A 14,288-nucleotide genomic window follows, 5' to 3' on the forward strand; every position below is an offset into this window, starting at 1 on the left:
TCTTGATAAACTCTGGAATTCATTTTCCCATCAATGACAACAATCCGTCCAGGCCCTGAGGCAGCAAAGCAGCCCCAAACCATGATGCTCCCTCCGCCATGTTTTACAGTGGGGATGAGGTTTTGATGTTGGTGTGCTGTGCCTTTTTTTCTCCAGACATAGTGTTGTGTGTTCTTCCCAAACAACTCAATCTTGGTTTCATCTGTCCACAGTATATTTTGCCAGTAGTGCCGTGGAACATCCAGGTGCTCTTTTGCAAACTTCAAACGTGCTGCAATATTCTTTTTGGACAGCAATGGCTTCCTCCGTGGTGTCCTCCCATGTACTCCATTCTTGTTTAATGTTTTCCTTATTGTAGATGTGTCAACAATAATGTTAGCATGTGCCAGAGATTTCTGTAGGTCTTTAGCGGACACTCTGGGATTCTTCTTTACCTCATGCAGCATTTTGCGCTGTGCTCTTGCAGTCATTTTTACAGGACGACCACGCCTAGGGAGAGTAGCAACAATGCTAAACTTTCTCCATTTGTAGACAGTCTGTCTTACCATGGACACATGAACATCAAGGCTTTTGGAGATACTTTTGTAACCCTTTCCAGCTTCATGCAAGTCAACAATTCTTGATCGTAGGTCTTCTGAGAGCTCTTTTCTGCGAGGCATGGTTCACATCAGACAGTGCTTCTTGAAACCAGTAAACCCAAAACAGGTGTGTGTTTTCTAAGGGCAGGACAGCTGTCAACAACACATCTAATATCATCACACTGATTGGAGTCAAGGTTGGCTCACTCCTGGCTCCAATTAGCTCTGGGAGAAGTCATTAAGCTAGGGCCTCACATACTTTTTCCTCCCTGCACTGTGAATGTTTACATGTTATGTGCAATTAAACCATGGCAACATCTAATGTTTGTATAGTATTATGTTCAGCAGACTGTGTTCTTCTATTGTTGTGACTTAGATGACGTTCAGAGCACATATTATGCCCAATTCATGCAAAACTCCACATAATCCCAAGGGGTTCACATACTTTTTCTTGCAACTGTAAATCCTATACTAAGTAACCTGTAGAAGGAAAATGCTTATACTTACCAATTCTAAGGATTGCTCTGGGCCAATCATGTGATTGGCTTCCAGCAGCGGCTTCAGGTGAGAGGAGGGACAGCTGACAACAGATACTCCATAGTAACCCTATAGGTGACATCACCATCGAAGCAGTCCATCTGTTGTCAGCGATCTCTCCTCTCTCCTGAAGCTGGCTGCTGGAGGGATCACGTGAATGGACAGGAGCACCCTGAGAAGAGGCAAGAACAAGCATCTTCCATCTACAGGTTAGTATATGAGTGAGAAGGTGTGTCAGAGCACATTTAATCTTAGTTAGTAATAGCCTGAAATTCCACTTTAAATGTCTGTCAGTCTGCGTCAAATCACTTCCTAGACATAGAAGTGAAACAAATGCATCCACAGGGCTGATGATAAACTTAGGTACATTGCCTGTCAGACTGTGCACAATCTCTTACGAGACATGAAAGTGATCCTGTATACTCTACTGGAGACATCAGTAGCTACATTAGAAGAACTAAAGAACTACCCAGCTGATGAGCTGGGTCCAGGAACGTGGGGGAAATCTTGGAGGAGATCTTGCACAAATTGACAGGTAAGCTGCAGCATCAGCAGCCTTGTTTCATTCATTTTCATGTGTACCTACAGTAGTGTCATATGGATACGGGTTTTTCACTTACTTTGCGACTTTACTTTGAGACTATATTTCAAGAGAAATGAGGCACACACTGACAGATAATTTAGCTGCAGTGTCAGCAGCTCTGTGGATGCGTTTTTCTCCCACAATATTGCAACAGTTTATTTTTTTGAAAGATTAATGAATGGAATAAACACTACAATAGTAACTCTGTCACAATATGCAACTGAACTGATGATTGCAGCTGTTTAAAGGATGCAGAGGAAGGAACAGGATTTATGTCCCCCAGTGTCTTTTTAAAGATGATGGGAAATACTTAATAACTAGGTGCTGAAGACAGGTGGGCCAGCTCTCAAAGTTTGCCATGAAAGGCAAGACCTGCATATTAGAATGTGCTGCATTTTTAGGGGTTTCTGAAGTAAAAAGCAACTGCAGAGTAGTGTTCACTTTTATTACTATTGCCGCTATACAATGTTGTAGATGGAAAGGTTTGCTATAGTGAATTACAGAACATTTCAATTTATAGAGTTACTAAACCCACAACAGTAAAATCACTCTGTATTTGCAGTAACGCATACTTGTTATACTCACTGTGGAACTTAAAGTGCTACTAAACCCAGGACCCTGCATTCACTATATCTGGTCTCCCACAGTACACAGTACATGGAAATACAAATATTTTAGTAAATATAAACTACTAAATACCTTTTGTCATCATCAGTTAGAGCATTATTGTGACTTCTATTAGTGTTCAGCAGAGCACTGGTTAAAGCTTGTAGGAGGAGTTTTCTCCAGGAGGATGCAGAACCCCTGACCTCTGTCTAGGCAGTGCTGATTACATACATTCTCCAAAAAAACAAAACAAAAAACCTCTCTAGCAATACACACCAAATTGAGCATGTGCAGTGTCTCCACAAGATGTGTCTTATCAGGAGATAAGAGAGAGACACTGGAAGAAGGGGAGGATCAGAGAAGTCAGGATCAAACAGCATTTTTGCAGAATGCAAATTATTAACCCCTTAGGTTCCACAGTGAGTATAACAAGCATGCTTTACTGCATATACAGACTGATTTTACTGTTGTGGGTTTAGTAACACTTTAAAGGGACACTCTGCACTCTTTCTTGGGAAGGTGCATGTGATCAGCACAGGGCCAATCAGCACTGTCCAGACAGAGGGTCAGGGATTATGCAATCTCATAGGGCAGTGAAAGGAGACTGAAAACTCCTCCTACAAACTTTAACCAGTGTTCAGCTGGACACTGATAGAAGTCTGCTATATACTGCTAATGAGAGAAGGTATTTAGCAGTTTAGATTTACTAAAATAACTGCATTTCCATGTTCTGTGTACTGTGGGAGACCAGATATAGTGAATGCAGGGTCCTGGGTTTAGTAAAACTTTAATGTTTAGTAATTAGTAAAATAGTTATGTTATTTTTTTTCCAGTTTTTTTCTAGCCAGTTGTAATACCTTATCCTGTCTGTCCAATGCACAACCTTCTTGTATCAATACTGCAAGAATATCACTATGTCCCACCACAGCTGCCCGATGCAGGGCGGTTTGGCTTCCCTGTAAAAAAAACAAACAAACATTCACACACATGTATTTACAGAAAGCATCAGCTGCCACAATAAAAATAAATACATTCACAGGATTGTAATGCCCCTCTGAGAAAAAAAGATTTTGCAACAGGCCCTTTCTAAATTAATGCATGTATGTATTTCATTGCATATTGTGTACTCTTTGAAGAATCAGACTGAGAAGACAGTAGAGAACCAGAAGATGAACAGAGACCCCTCACCAGCACATAAACACAGACAAGAAGCCTTGAAAAATTTAGGATACCAAAGTTTGTCGTCACTTTACAGGCATGTGCAAATTTAAGGTTTGACATGTTGGGTATTTATTTACTTTGTCCAGCCTTGTCTTTTTCATTCTATCAAAATATGGGGTGCATTGGGGGGTACTGTGCGCACATTAGGCAAGTGAGTATTTTGACAAAATCATAATTTTTATGCATATTGTCCAACTCCAAGCTGTATAAACTTGAATGCTTATTGGATTTAAGCATATCAGGTGATGTGTATTTTGTAATGAGGAAGGGTGTAGCCTAAGGAGATCAACACCCTATATCAAAGTGTGCATAATTATTAGGAATTTTTTTTCTCCAGGCAAAATGGGCCAGAAAAGAGATTTAACTGACTCTGAAAAGTCAAATATTATAAAGTTTTTCAAAGGGATGCAGCACTCTTGAAATTTACTACGACATTGGGGTATGATCACAGATAGTCAACAGGGTCGCAACAGAGGTGTTAAGAAAAAAAGATGCAAATTAACTGCCAAATATTTGAGAAGGATCAAATGTGAAGCTATCAGGAACCCATTATCTTCCAGCACTGTCACATTTAAGAACTGCAACCTACCTGGAGTGCCCAGAAGTACAAGGTGTTCAGTACTCAGAGACATGGCCAAGGTAAGAAAGGCTGAAACCTGATCACCTCTGAACAAGACACATAAGCTGCAAAGTCAAGACTGGGCCAAGAAATATCTGAAATCAAATTTTTTCAAAGGTTTTATGGACTGATGAGATGAGAATGACTCTTGATGGACCAGATTTATGGGCCTCTGGCTGGATCAGTAAGGGGCACAGAGCTCCATTTCGACTCAGATGCCAGCAAGGTGGAGGTGGGGTACTGGTATGGGCTGGTATTATTAAAGATGAGTTAGATGGACCTTTTCAGGTTGAAGATGGACTCAAAATCAATTCCCAAACCTACTGCCAGTTTTTAGAAAACACTTTCTTCAAGCAGTGGTACAGGAAAAAGTCTGCATCTTTCAAGAAGACTGATATTTATGCAGGAGAAATGCTCCATCGTATGCTGCAAAGTACTCGACTACATGGCTAGCCAGTAAACACCTGACCTAAACTCACCTTCCTCACCTGACCTAAACTCTATTGAAAGCTTGTGGACCCTTCATAAGCGGGAGATTTACAGTGAAGTAAAACCGTACACCTCTCTGAACAGTGTCTGGGAGGCTGTGGTTGCTGCTGCACAAAAAATTAATTGTCAACAGATCAAGAAACTTACAGACTCCATGAATGGAAGGCTTATGACTGTTAATGAAAAGAAGGGTGGCTATATTAGTCAAATTTTTCTTTAGATGTCAGAAATGTTTATCTGTAAATTTTGAGTTGTTTATTTATTATTCTCACTTTAACAGGTGAAAATAAACAAGTGATATGGGAAAATGTTTGTTTGTCATTTAGTTAGATAATAATTGTGCACACTAATAGTTTCTCAATATTTTGCACACAGATATTCTCCTGAGAACGCCAAAGCCTCACTCTTACTTTCTTATATATTCAGGTTTACTAACATTTTGGTTTGCCCAAGAGCACTGTAGTTGCTCAATAATGAAATGAATCCTCAAAATACAACTTGCCTAATAATTGTGCACACAGTGTAAATTCACCTTTTAATAAAAAATAACACATGCACATTTTTTTGCAGGTAAAAAAAATGTGCATTTACTATTTTGTGCCTGGAAAGCATTGCACCAGCGATCAGCAGACCGCTGGTGCCATGCAGAAATCCTGCAGACATGTCAGTGTATCTGTGTGCTCATACTTTGTACAGGCAGGCAGTTTTACAGACAGGAAGAATCAATGAACTAACAGCGCTCAACAGCGTCATAGTAGTTCATTGAGAACTACAAAGCCGTCAGCCACAAAGGCTGTCGGAACTTGTAGTTTTCCCATTCACAGAATAAATTATGGCAGCTAGCGGGGGGGGGGGGGGGGGGGTGAGATCCCCTGCTAGCTATAAAAACAAGAATTTGGGGGAGTGGGAACTGGTCTTTTTGTATACACCCTGAATATGGGTGTAACATGTCACGACATGTGAACTTATCTTTTCAAAAAACTTTGTGTATTTTTCTTTTAGAAGTGTTGCACTTGATAAACTATTGAGCTAATATTGTGTGACATAAAAATTTGGAACTACCAGAATTTTAATCTCCAGGACTTTTTTGGGGGGGGGGGGGGTATGCAATCTTGAGGCCTAAAATTATTTTTAAACAGGTGTGCTAAAAAAAACAAACAAAAATGGCTCTTGCAACAAAAGGGCTAAAGAATACTCTGTGGGCACAAGGAATATGGTATAGGAGAACTGTGAATACGCGGAGCAGGCTCACGTTCTGTTTAACTTTACCCCTTTTAGCCCCTCCCACTAGACAGTGTGGCTACGGCCACAGTTCACCATGGAACACTAATCGTAATGCATCATCTTTCACAATCCCATTAAAGCCCCTGTTCCTGGCAACATGTTACAAAAGAGGTTCAGAAGTTGACAATGAATGAATATGATCATATACAGTTTTTGTCTTTTGGACAAAAGTTATCACACTTTCCTCCATGATTCCCTTTAAAACTGTCCCAAGGATCCCAGAGATTCTGCTATTCTATATATTCTCTTAATGAAAAACAGCTACTTTATCATATGAACTGGGTATTCGGAAAGTCAACTCAGTACTGATCTCAGGAGGCATACATCCTGGGATTACAGATTTACAGGTCTAACATCAAGTCCTTTTATGCAACACATAGAATAAAGCAAAAGTCCTATTTGTAAACAAAAAAAAAAAAAAAAAAAATCAGAAAAAGGGGCATTATTTACCTTCAGTGAGATGTGTCTCTTGTGCCATTGTACCCTCCTCCTTCCAGCGACATATTTATCTTCCGATGCCCCTCCCCCACCACAAGATGCGGGGGCAGCATCACAAGAGGACTATAACAGTGACTGTCACAGGCTGTCATCAAAAGTGCCTGACTATGCCTGTCCATTCTGCCCAGCTGCTTCATTTAGAGAAGCCTTTACTACAGTTTCTACAGTCGAAACAGGATCTATGAATGGAAGATGGGCAGATGATCAAAAGGCTCACTTCCTCCATTAATTTTATATATCATGTTTTTAATCATAGAAGTTGGGGTATAGCTTCTGTGGATGAAGGAGCTTGGCAAAAAGGGCAGACATGTTCAAGCACTCTTGATGAGAAACCTGTTACAGCCTTTCATTCAATTAACCCACACCATGCTGGAAGATTACGGCAACAGGGGTGGGCATCAAAGGTGGAAGATTTTGGCGAAAGGAAAACACAGCACAAGGGGCACATCTCAATGAAGATAAGTAATATCCCTTGTTCTGATTTTTTCTTCTGTTTTGGGTAAACGTTAGGCTTTAATAACGATTTTTTACATACTTTCTATAGAAACATGGACAAAACCTTTCACTTCCTGAATGAGGACCATAGCCAATGTCTGCTCTTTTTATACATTCCGCTCTTTTTATACTTTCCTCTCTTACAATAGTGGCTTGTCCATGATGCTACATCATCATAGATTTTCAGACTAAGCAAAAATCTAATTTTACCAGATTAGCTTTTTGAACACTAAATTCAAATTGTACTGCCTTTTGTACTTCGGAATTAAAAATAGTCCAATTTGTTAAAACATGTAGGCATGAGAGACAGACAGGTTATGACAGGCATACCAAAGGTATATAGGTGTTATGTAATGACAAATTGCAAGAATCTAGTTGAACATTGTTCAAAGGCACCCTGTAAACATTAATAATATTAATTGAGCACATTCTAATCTGGAAGCTGTTATTACAGGTGAACAGAAGTTTAAGGTGGAATTTCAGACAAAAAGAAGAGAAAAATAGCCCAATAAAACCTAAAATAAAACCAAGTTTTGCTGCAATATTCTTCAGTCCAGAGACTTCTCCATAGCTGTTTTTCTGGCACTGGACATTATTTTTTAGCCCACTTCCTTTGTGTTCAGATCATCTTAGACCCAGCCTGTGACTGGACAGTGGAAGGAGAAGCAGCACAGTAATGAGTTAATCTCTTTGCTTCTATGCTTTATCTTCCTATCAGCATGCTTCTTGTCAGCACATGAACTGATTGGTTCCTTGTACTGCTTCTCCCTCTGCAAGAAGTTGATACCAGGTCAGATTTGGGTGCTTACACACTGCTTGCATTTAAAAAAATGCATGTGAGGATGCATTAAATGATTACAGAGCTGCATTAATCTGTGCCTTTTATTTTTGCCTAGAATTCAGGTTTAAAAACATCTATAAACTTCTATTCCAGTGTCCTTGCATACTGTGTTTTAACCACAAGTATTGTTATAACACTGGAAAAAATACTGAGTGTGTCGTATTTTTTCTTGCAAATTCATTTTTTTCTACACTGCTAAAAATGCAAAAAGAGATTTACAATTTAGAAGCACCATATGTAGCTTCAAAAGTGTTTTGCTGGCAATATAAAGCAGCTTGACTGGAAAAATTACCTATAAATGTTTTTTTCCCTATAAACGTAGCATTCCAGAAATGATAGAGTTAAGAGAAGTGATTTTAATAGAGATGGATATAAAACTATTAACTATAATTTGTGGATCTCTCAAACAGTAGTTGAAACATATAAAGTTTAAGAAGGCGGACAGCACCAGCAAGTAAAAATAGCTATCTATGCAAGTAACCAGGTGGATCCCAAAATAATCACAAAAGCTAACGAATATATGATACAAAAGGAGTTACAGCACAGTAAGTATATACTTGCAAGACCATACAGCAGTTTAACAGGACAGGTTCCACTCAGAACAGGCCTCGCCATGGTCGACCAAAGAGGCTGAGTGGATGTGCTCAGCGTCATATCCAGAGGTTGTCTTTGGGAAATAGACATATGAGTGCTGCCAGCATTGCTGCAGAGGTTGAAGGGTGGGGGGAGGGTCGGCCTGTCAGAGCTCAGACCATATGCTGCACACTGCATCAAATTGGTCTGCATGGCTGTCATCCCAGAAGGAAGTCTATTCTAAAGATGATGCACAAGCAAGCCCGCAACAGTTTGCTGAAGACAAGCAGACAGGACATGGGTTACTGTCCTGTGGTCTGATAAGACCAAGATAAACTCATCTGATTCAGATGGTGTCAAGTGTGTGTGGCGACAACCAGGTGAGGAGTACAAAGACAAGTGTGTCTTTCCTACAGTCGAGCGTAGTGGTGGGTCATGGTCTGGGGCTGCACGAGTGCTGCCGGCACTGGGGAGCTACAATTCATTGAGGGAACCATGAATGTACTGTGACATACTGAAGCAGGGCATGATCCCCTCCCTTTGGAAACTGGGCCGCAGGGCAGTATTCCAACATGATAATGACCCCAAACACACCTCCAAGACGACCACTGCCTTGCTAAAGAAGCGGAGGGTAAAGGTGATGGACTGGCCAAGCATGTCTCCAGACCTAAACCCTATTGAGCATCTGTGGGGCATCCTCAAATGGAAGGTGGAGGAGAGCAAGGTCTCTAACATCCACCAGCTCCGTGATGTCATCATGGAGGAGTGGATGAGGACTCCAGTGGCAATCTGTGAAGCTCTGGTGAACTCCATGCCCAAGAGGGTTAAGGCAGTGCTAGAAAATAATGGTGGCCACACAAAATATTGACACTTTGGGCCCAATTTGGACATTTTTACTTAGGGGAGTACTCACTTTTGTTGCCAGCGGTTTAGACATTAATGGCTGTGTGTTGAGTTATTTTGAGGGGACAGCAAATTTACACTGTTATACAAGCTGCACACTCAGTACTTCACATTGTAGCAAAGTGTCACTTCTTCACTGTTGTCAAATGAAAAGATATAATAAAATATTTACAAAAATGTGAGGGGTGTACTCACTTTTGTGAGATACTGTGTATATACAGTGGGGCAAAAAAGTATTTAGTCAGCCACCAATTGTGCAAGTTCTCCCACTTAAAAAGATGAGAGAGGCCTGTAATTGGCATCATAGGTAGACCACAACTATGAGAGACAAAATGAGAAAAAAAATCCAATCACATTGGCTGATTTGGAAAGAATTTATTTGCAAATTATGGTGGAAAATAAGTATTTGGTCACCTACAAACAAGCAAGATTTCTGGCTCTCACAGACCTGTACCTTCTTCTTTAAGAGGCTCCTCTGTCTTGCACTCATTACCTGTATCAATGGCACCTGTTTGAACTTGTTATCAGTATAAAAGACACCTGTCCACAACCTCAAACAGTCACACTCCAAACTCCACTATGGTGAAGACCAAAGAGCTGTCGAAGGACACCAGAAACAAAATTGTAGACCTGCACCAGGCTGGGAAGACTGAATCTGCAATAGGCAAGCAGCTTGGTGTGAACAAATCAACTGTGGGAGCAATAATTAGAAAATGGAAGACATACAAGACCACTGATAATCTCCCTCGATCTGGGGCTCCATGCAAGATCTCACCCCGTGGGGTCAAAATGATCACAAGAACGGTGAGCAAAAATCCCAGGACCACACGGGGGGACCTAGTGAACGACCTGCAGAGAGCTGGGACCAACGTAACAAAGGCTACCATCAGTAACACACTACGCCGCCAGGGACTCAGATCCTGCTGTGCCAGACGTGTCCCCCTGCTTAAGCCAGTACATGTCCGGGCCCGTCTGAAGTTTGCTAGAGAGCTTTTGGATGATCCGGAAGAGGATTGAGAGAATGTGATATGGTCAGATGAAACCAAAATAGAACTGTTTGGTAGAAACACAACTCGTCTTGTTTGGAGGAGAGAGAATGCTGAGTTGCATCCAAAGAACACCATACGTACTGTGAAGCATGGGGGTGGCAACATCATGCTTTGGGGCTGTTTCTCCGCAAAGGGACCAGGACGACTGATCCATGTACAGGACAGAATGAATGGGGCCATGTATCGTGAGATTTTGAGTGCAAACCTCCTTCCATCAGCAAGGGCATTGAAGATGAAACGTGGCTGGGTCTTCCAACATGACAATGATCCCAAACATACCACCCGGGCAACGAAGGAGTGGCTTCGTAAGAAGCAATTCAAGGTCCTGGAGTGGCCTAGCCAGTCTCCAGATCTCAACCCCATAGAAAATCTTTGGAGGGAGTTGAAAGTCCGTGTTGCCCAGCGACAGCCCCAAAACATCACTGCTCTAGAGGAGATCTGCATGGAGGAATGGGCCAACATACCAGCAACAGTGTGTGCCAACCTTGTGAAGACTTACAGGAAACATTTGACCTCTGTCATTGTCAACAAAGGATATAAAACAAAGTATTGAGATGAACTTTTGATATTGACCAAATACTTATTTTCCAGCATAATTTGCAAATAAATTCTTTCCAAATCAGACAATGTGATTGTCTGGATTTTTTTTTCTCTTTTTGTCTCTCATAGTTGAAGTCTACCTATGATGCCAATTACAGGCCTCTCTCATCTTTTTAAGTGGGAGAACTTGCACAATTGGTGGCTGACTAAATACTTTTTTGCCCCACTGTATGTGTATATATATATATGTATGTATATATATATATATATATACAGTGGGGATCGAAAGTTTGGGCACCCCAGCTAAAAATTTGTATTAATGTGCATAAAGAAGCCAAGGAAAGATGGAAAAATCTCCAAAAACCATCAAATTACAGATTTGACATTCTTATAATATGTCAACAAAAGTTAGATTTTATTTCCATCAATTACACTTTCAAAATAACAGAAAACAAAAAAATGGCGTCTGCAAAAGTTTGGGCACCCTGCAGAGTTAATATCTTGTACTGCCCCCTTTGGCAAGTATCATAGCTTGTAAACGCTTTTTGTAGCCAGCCAAGAGTCTTTCAATTCTTGTTTGAGGTATCTTTACCCATTCTTCCTTACAAAAGTCTTCCAGTTCTTTGAGATTTCTGGGCTGTCTGTCACGCACTGCTCTTTTAAGGTCTATCCATAGATTTTCAATTATGTTGAGGTCAGGAGATTGTGAAGGCCAAGGCAAAACCTTCAGTTTACGCCTCTTGATGTAATCCCCCGTGGATTTCGAGGTGTGTTTAGGAGCCTTCTCCAGCTTTGTGAGCGTCAACTATTTTCAGTTTCAGTTTTCTAGACAACTGCTTAGAAGAACCCATGGTGCTGATTGTTGGGGCAAGGTCAGATGAGTCTGGGCATTTAAAACCGTTGAGATTGACATCACCTAGTCTTCCCAGACGATGATTGAGAACAATCCATGACACTGGCAGGTCTCAGCTTGGCAAAGGGGGCAGTGCATGCTATAAATTCTGCAGGGTGCCCAAACTTTTGCAGACGCCATTTTTTTGTTTTCTGTTATTTTGAAAGTGTAAATGATGGAAATAAAATCTAACTTTTGTTGACATATTATAAGAATGTCTAATCTGTAATCTGATGCCTTTTGGAGATTTTTCCATCTTTCCTTGGCTTCTTTATGCACATTAATACAAATTTTTAGCTGGGGTGCCCAAACTTTCGATCCCCACTGTGTATATATATATATATATATATATATATATATATATATATATATCAATCACGGTTCTACCCACACGCACACGCCCACAGCAATTAGCTAACTGAGGCACGCACGTGCGGCAGTGACTTGGGTTAAGAGGGAATAAGGGGGACTTAATCTGAATATATATAAGACCAGCCGTGATATAATTTCACAGCCCGTACTACCTCTGGCCACCACTAGAGGGAGACTTCACTCCAAGCCAGCTGGCCGACCACACACAGGCAGATACGAATCTTATATACAATCTGGTGCACGCTAAGGGTTGAGGAGCAGCCTAGCAATTGGCACACCCTTCTAAGATTCCTCCAGCTATCCTACAAGCTAGAACCCTGGTGTTAATCACTCTTCCACTGTCCACACACCCCCACACCAGACACACCACAAACAGCAATAGAGAGACACTCATCTTCTCAGCTCCGGAAATCCCCGGGAACGAGAGTCAGAGAGTCAGGCTCTACATACATCATAAAGCAGCCCATAGCCTCTCTCGGATCCCACCTGATTCCCATGGTGCATGTGTCCCTTCTTTCACTCCTTCTTCTGCGGGGAGGTGCTGCCCCCCATAAAAATGCCGCCCTAGGCAAGTGCCTTGTTTGCCTTGTGGTAAATACACTACTGCACACACACAAACATACACACACAAACATACACACACACAAACATATACACAGACACACATACACACGACAGTTCACCTGGCATCCCGCTTGAGTTCCTCCATCAGAGAACTGCTTCTTTGCCGCTGGGACATGGGACTAAGGTAGTATAGCTGGGCCTTGCACCCAAGGACTAGACGACACTAGCTTAGGTGCAATTGGAACTCTTTATTGAACAGATATACAGATTTGTTTATACACTTCAGCAATAAAACTCTGATAGTGATAGAAGCTGTCCCCTACTCTATTAAAAATTTGAATTTATATTTCCATCTGTGTTGATGTTGAAGAGCTCATATCACTTCCTGTTTGGTGAAACTGTTATCATTGCAATAAAAATTGGAAAAAGGAGATTTTACTTACATCATCCTGTATGTTCAGCTCACACCCTGCTTTTAATAGGATTTGGACTACATTAAGATGTCCTTTGTGGGCTGCAAGATGTAAAGGGGTTCGTCCATGCTGCAAAAATTAAAAAACAAAATAATGTTTGCAAAAAAATATCACTTGACAAAGCTGAAGATCCATGTAAACGAATTGTTAAAGAATTGCTAAACATTGACAAGCCTGCAAGATGAGCAGGTATTCAATACATTAAAACATAGTCACGCTGATTATTACTGGTGGACTTTTATACCCAGCAGGAATAGACTGACGTATACTGTTAACCTATCACAGTACTGTACACTCTGAAGCTCTGAATGGCTCCTGGTAATTTGCACTTTTTGAGGGCAACCGGAAGTATAAACATTTAGTGTATATTAAAAAGCTTCCACTCTTCTGTACACAGCCCACAGCGCTCATGCACAGCTATAACATTTCAGGGGCACTAATGGCTCAGTATTTATTTTAACTTAATCCACTGCAAGCAAGCAGTGTAATTTGCCCAGTTTGGTCAAACACTTACAAAACTCCCCCATTCTTTGCCACTTGCTCCCGGCCATAGAGCATTGCTATCCTGATTTATAGTTAGGGGAGAGAACTTAGATTCACTGGTCAGTGGACAGTGACACCAGGGCTTGAAGGGGTGAGCAGAATTGGGTGGAAGAAAGAAGTTATGAACATCAGGAGGCATCAAATAAAGTAAGTCTTTACACAGGCATTAGAGTAAGAAAAAATACCTTTAGTGTTACTTTAACATTCTCTTTAAAATATTATGGAGTCCCAAACACTAAAATCTCATATAAGCGTTAACATTTTGTAGTCATTTTTAAGATGTATGAATTGGAAGATTTTAAGAAAAATAATTAACATATTAACTATGAGTCTGAGATTATAAACTATATTTGATCAGAATCTTTGAGAAAAACATTTATATCTGCTGAGATATCTGAGTGAGAGCAATCTACTTGTTTACATCTGCTGCCATTATACTGCAACAGAATTTTACTCTGTGATATCTGACCAGATGATTATTACATTACTTTATTATATTACACTACTTTGTGCCCAATATGTCCCCACAGCTTGATTTTACTTTATACAACTAGCTAAGAACAGAAAAGCTGAAAAAAAAAATCAGAAAGAATGTATTTTGTCACATTTACAGAAAATAGATTTGTTT

At 40.6% G+C, this 14,288-nt stretch overlaps 1 protein-coding gene across 7 annotated transcripts in view; it reads right to left on the bottom strand.

The window, feature by feature from the left end:
* The window catches only part of ANKRD6 (ankyrin repeat domain 6), a 286,595-nt gene that overhangs the window by 67,838 nt on the left and 204,469 nt on the right, over window positions 1–14,288 (bottom strand). For all 7 annotated transcript variants that reach the window (XM_089691294.1, XM_089691296.1, XM_089691290.1 and 4 more), the window contains 2 exons: window positions 13,088–13,186; window positions 3,162–3,260 (listed from right to left, as the gene is read on the bottom strand). In XM_089691294.1, the coding sequence (XP_089547420.1) occupies window positions 3,162–3,260; window positions 13,088–13,186 (198 nt within the window). The remainder of the gene's footprint in view (window positions 1–3,161; window positions 3,261–13,087; window positions 13,187–14,288) is intronic.

The sequence above is a fragment of the Staurois parvus genome, unplaced genomic scaffold, assembly GCF_062004578.1.
Source record: "Staurois parvus isolate SC_StPar_1 unplaced genomic scaffold, SC_StPar_1.0 ptg000561l, whole genome shotgun sequence".
Taxonomy (NCBI): domain Eukaryota; kingdom Metazoa; phylum Chordata; class Amphibia; order Anura; family Ranidae; genus Staurois; species Staurois parvus.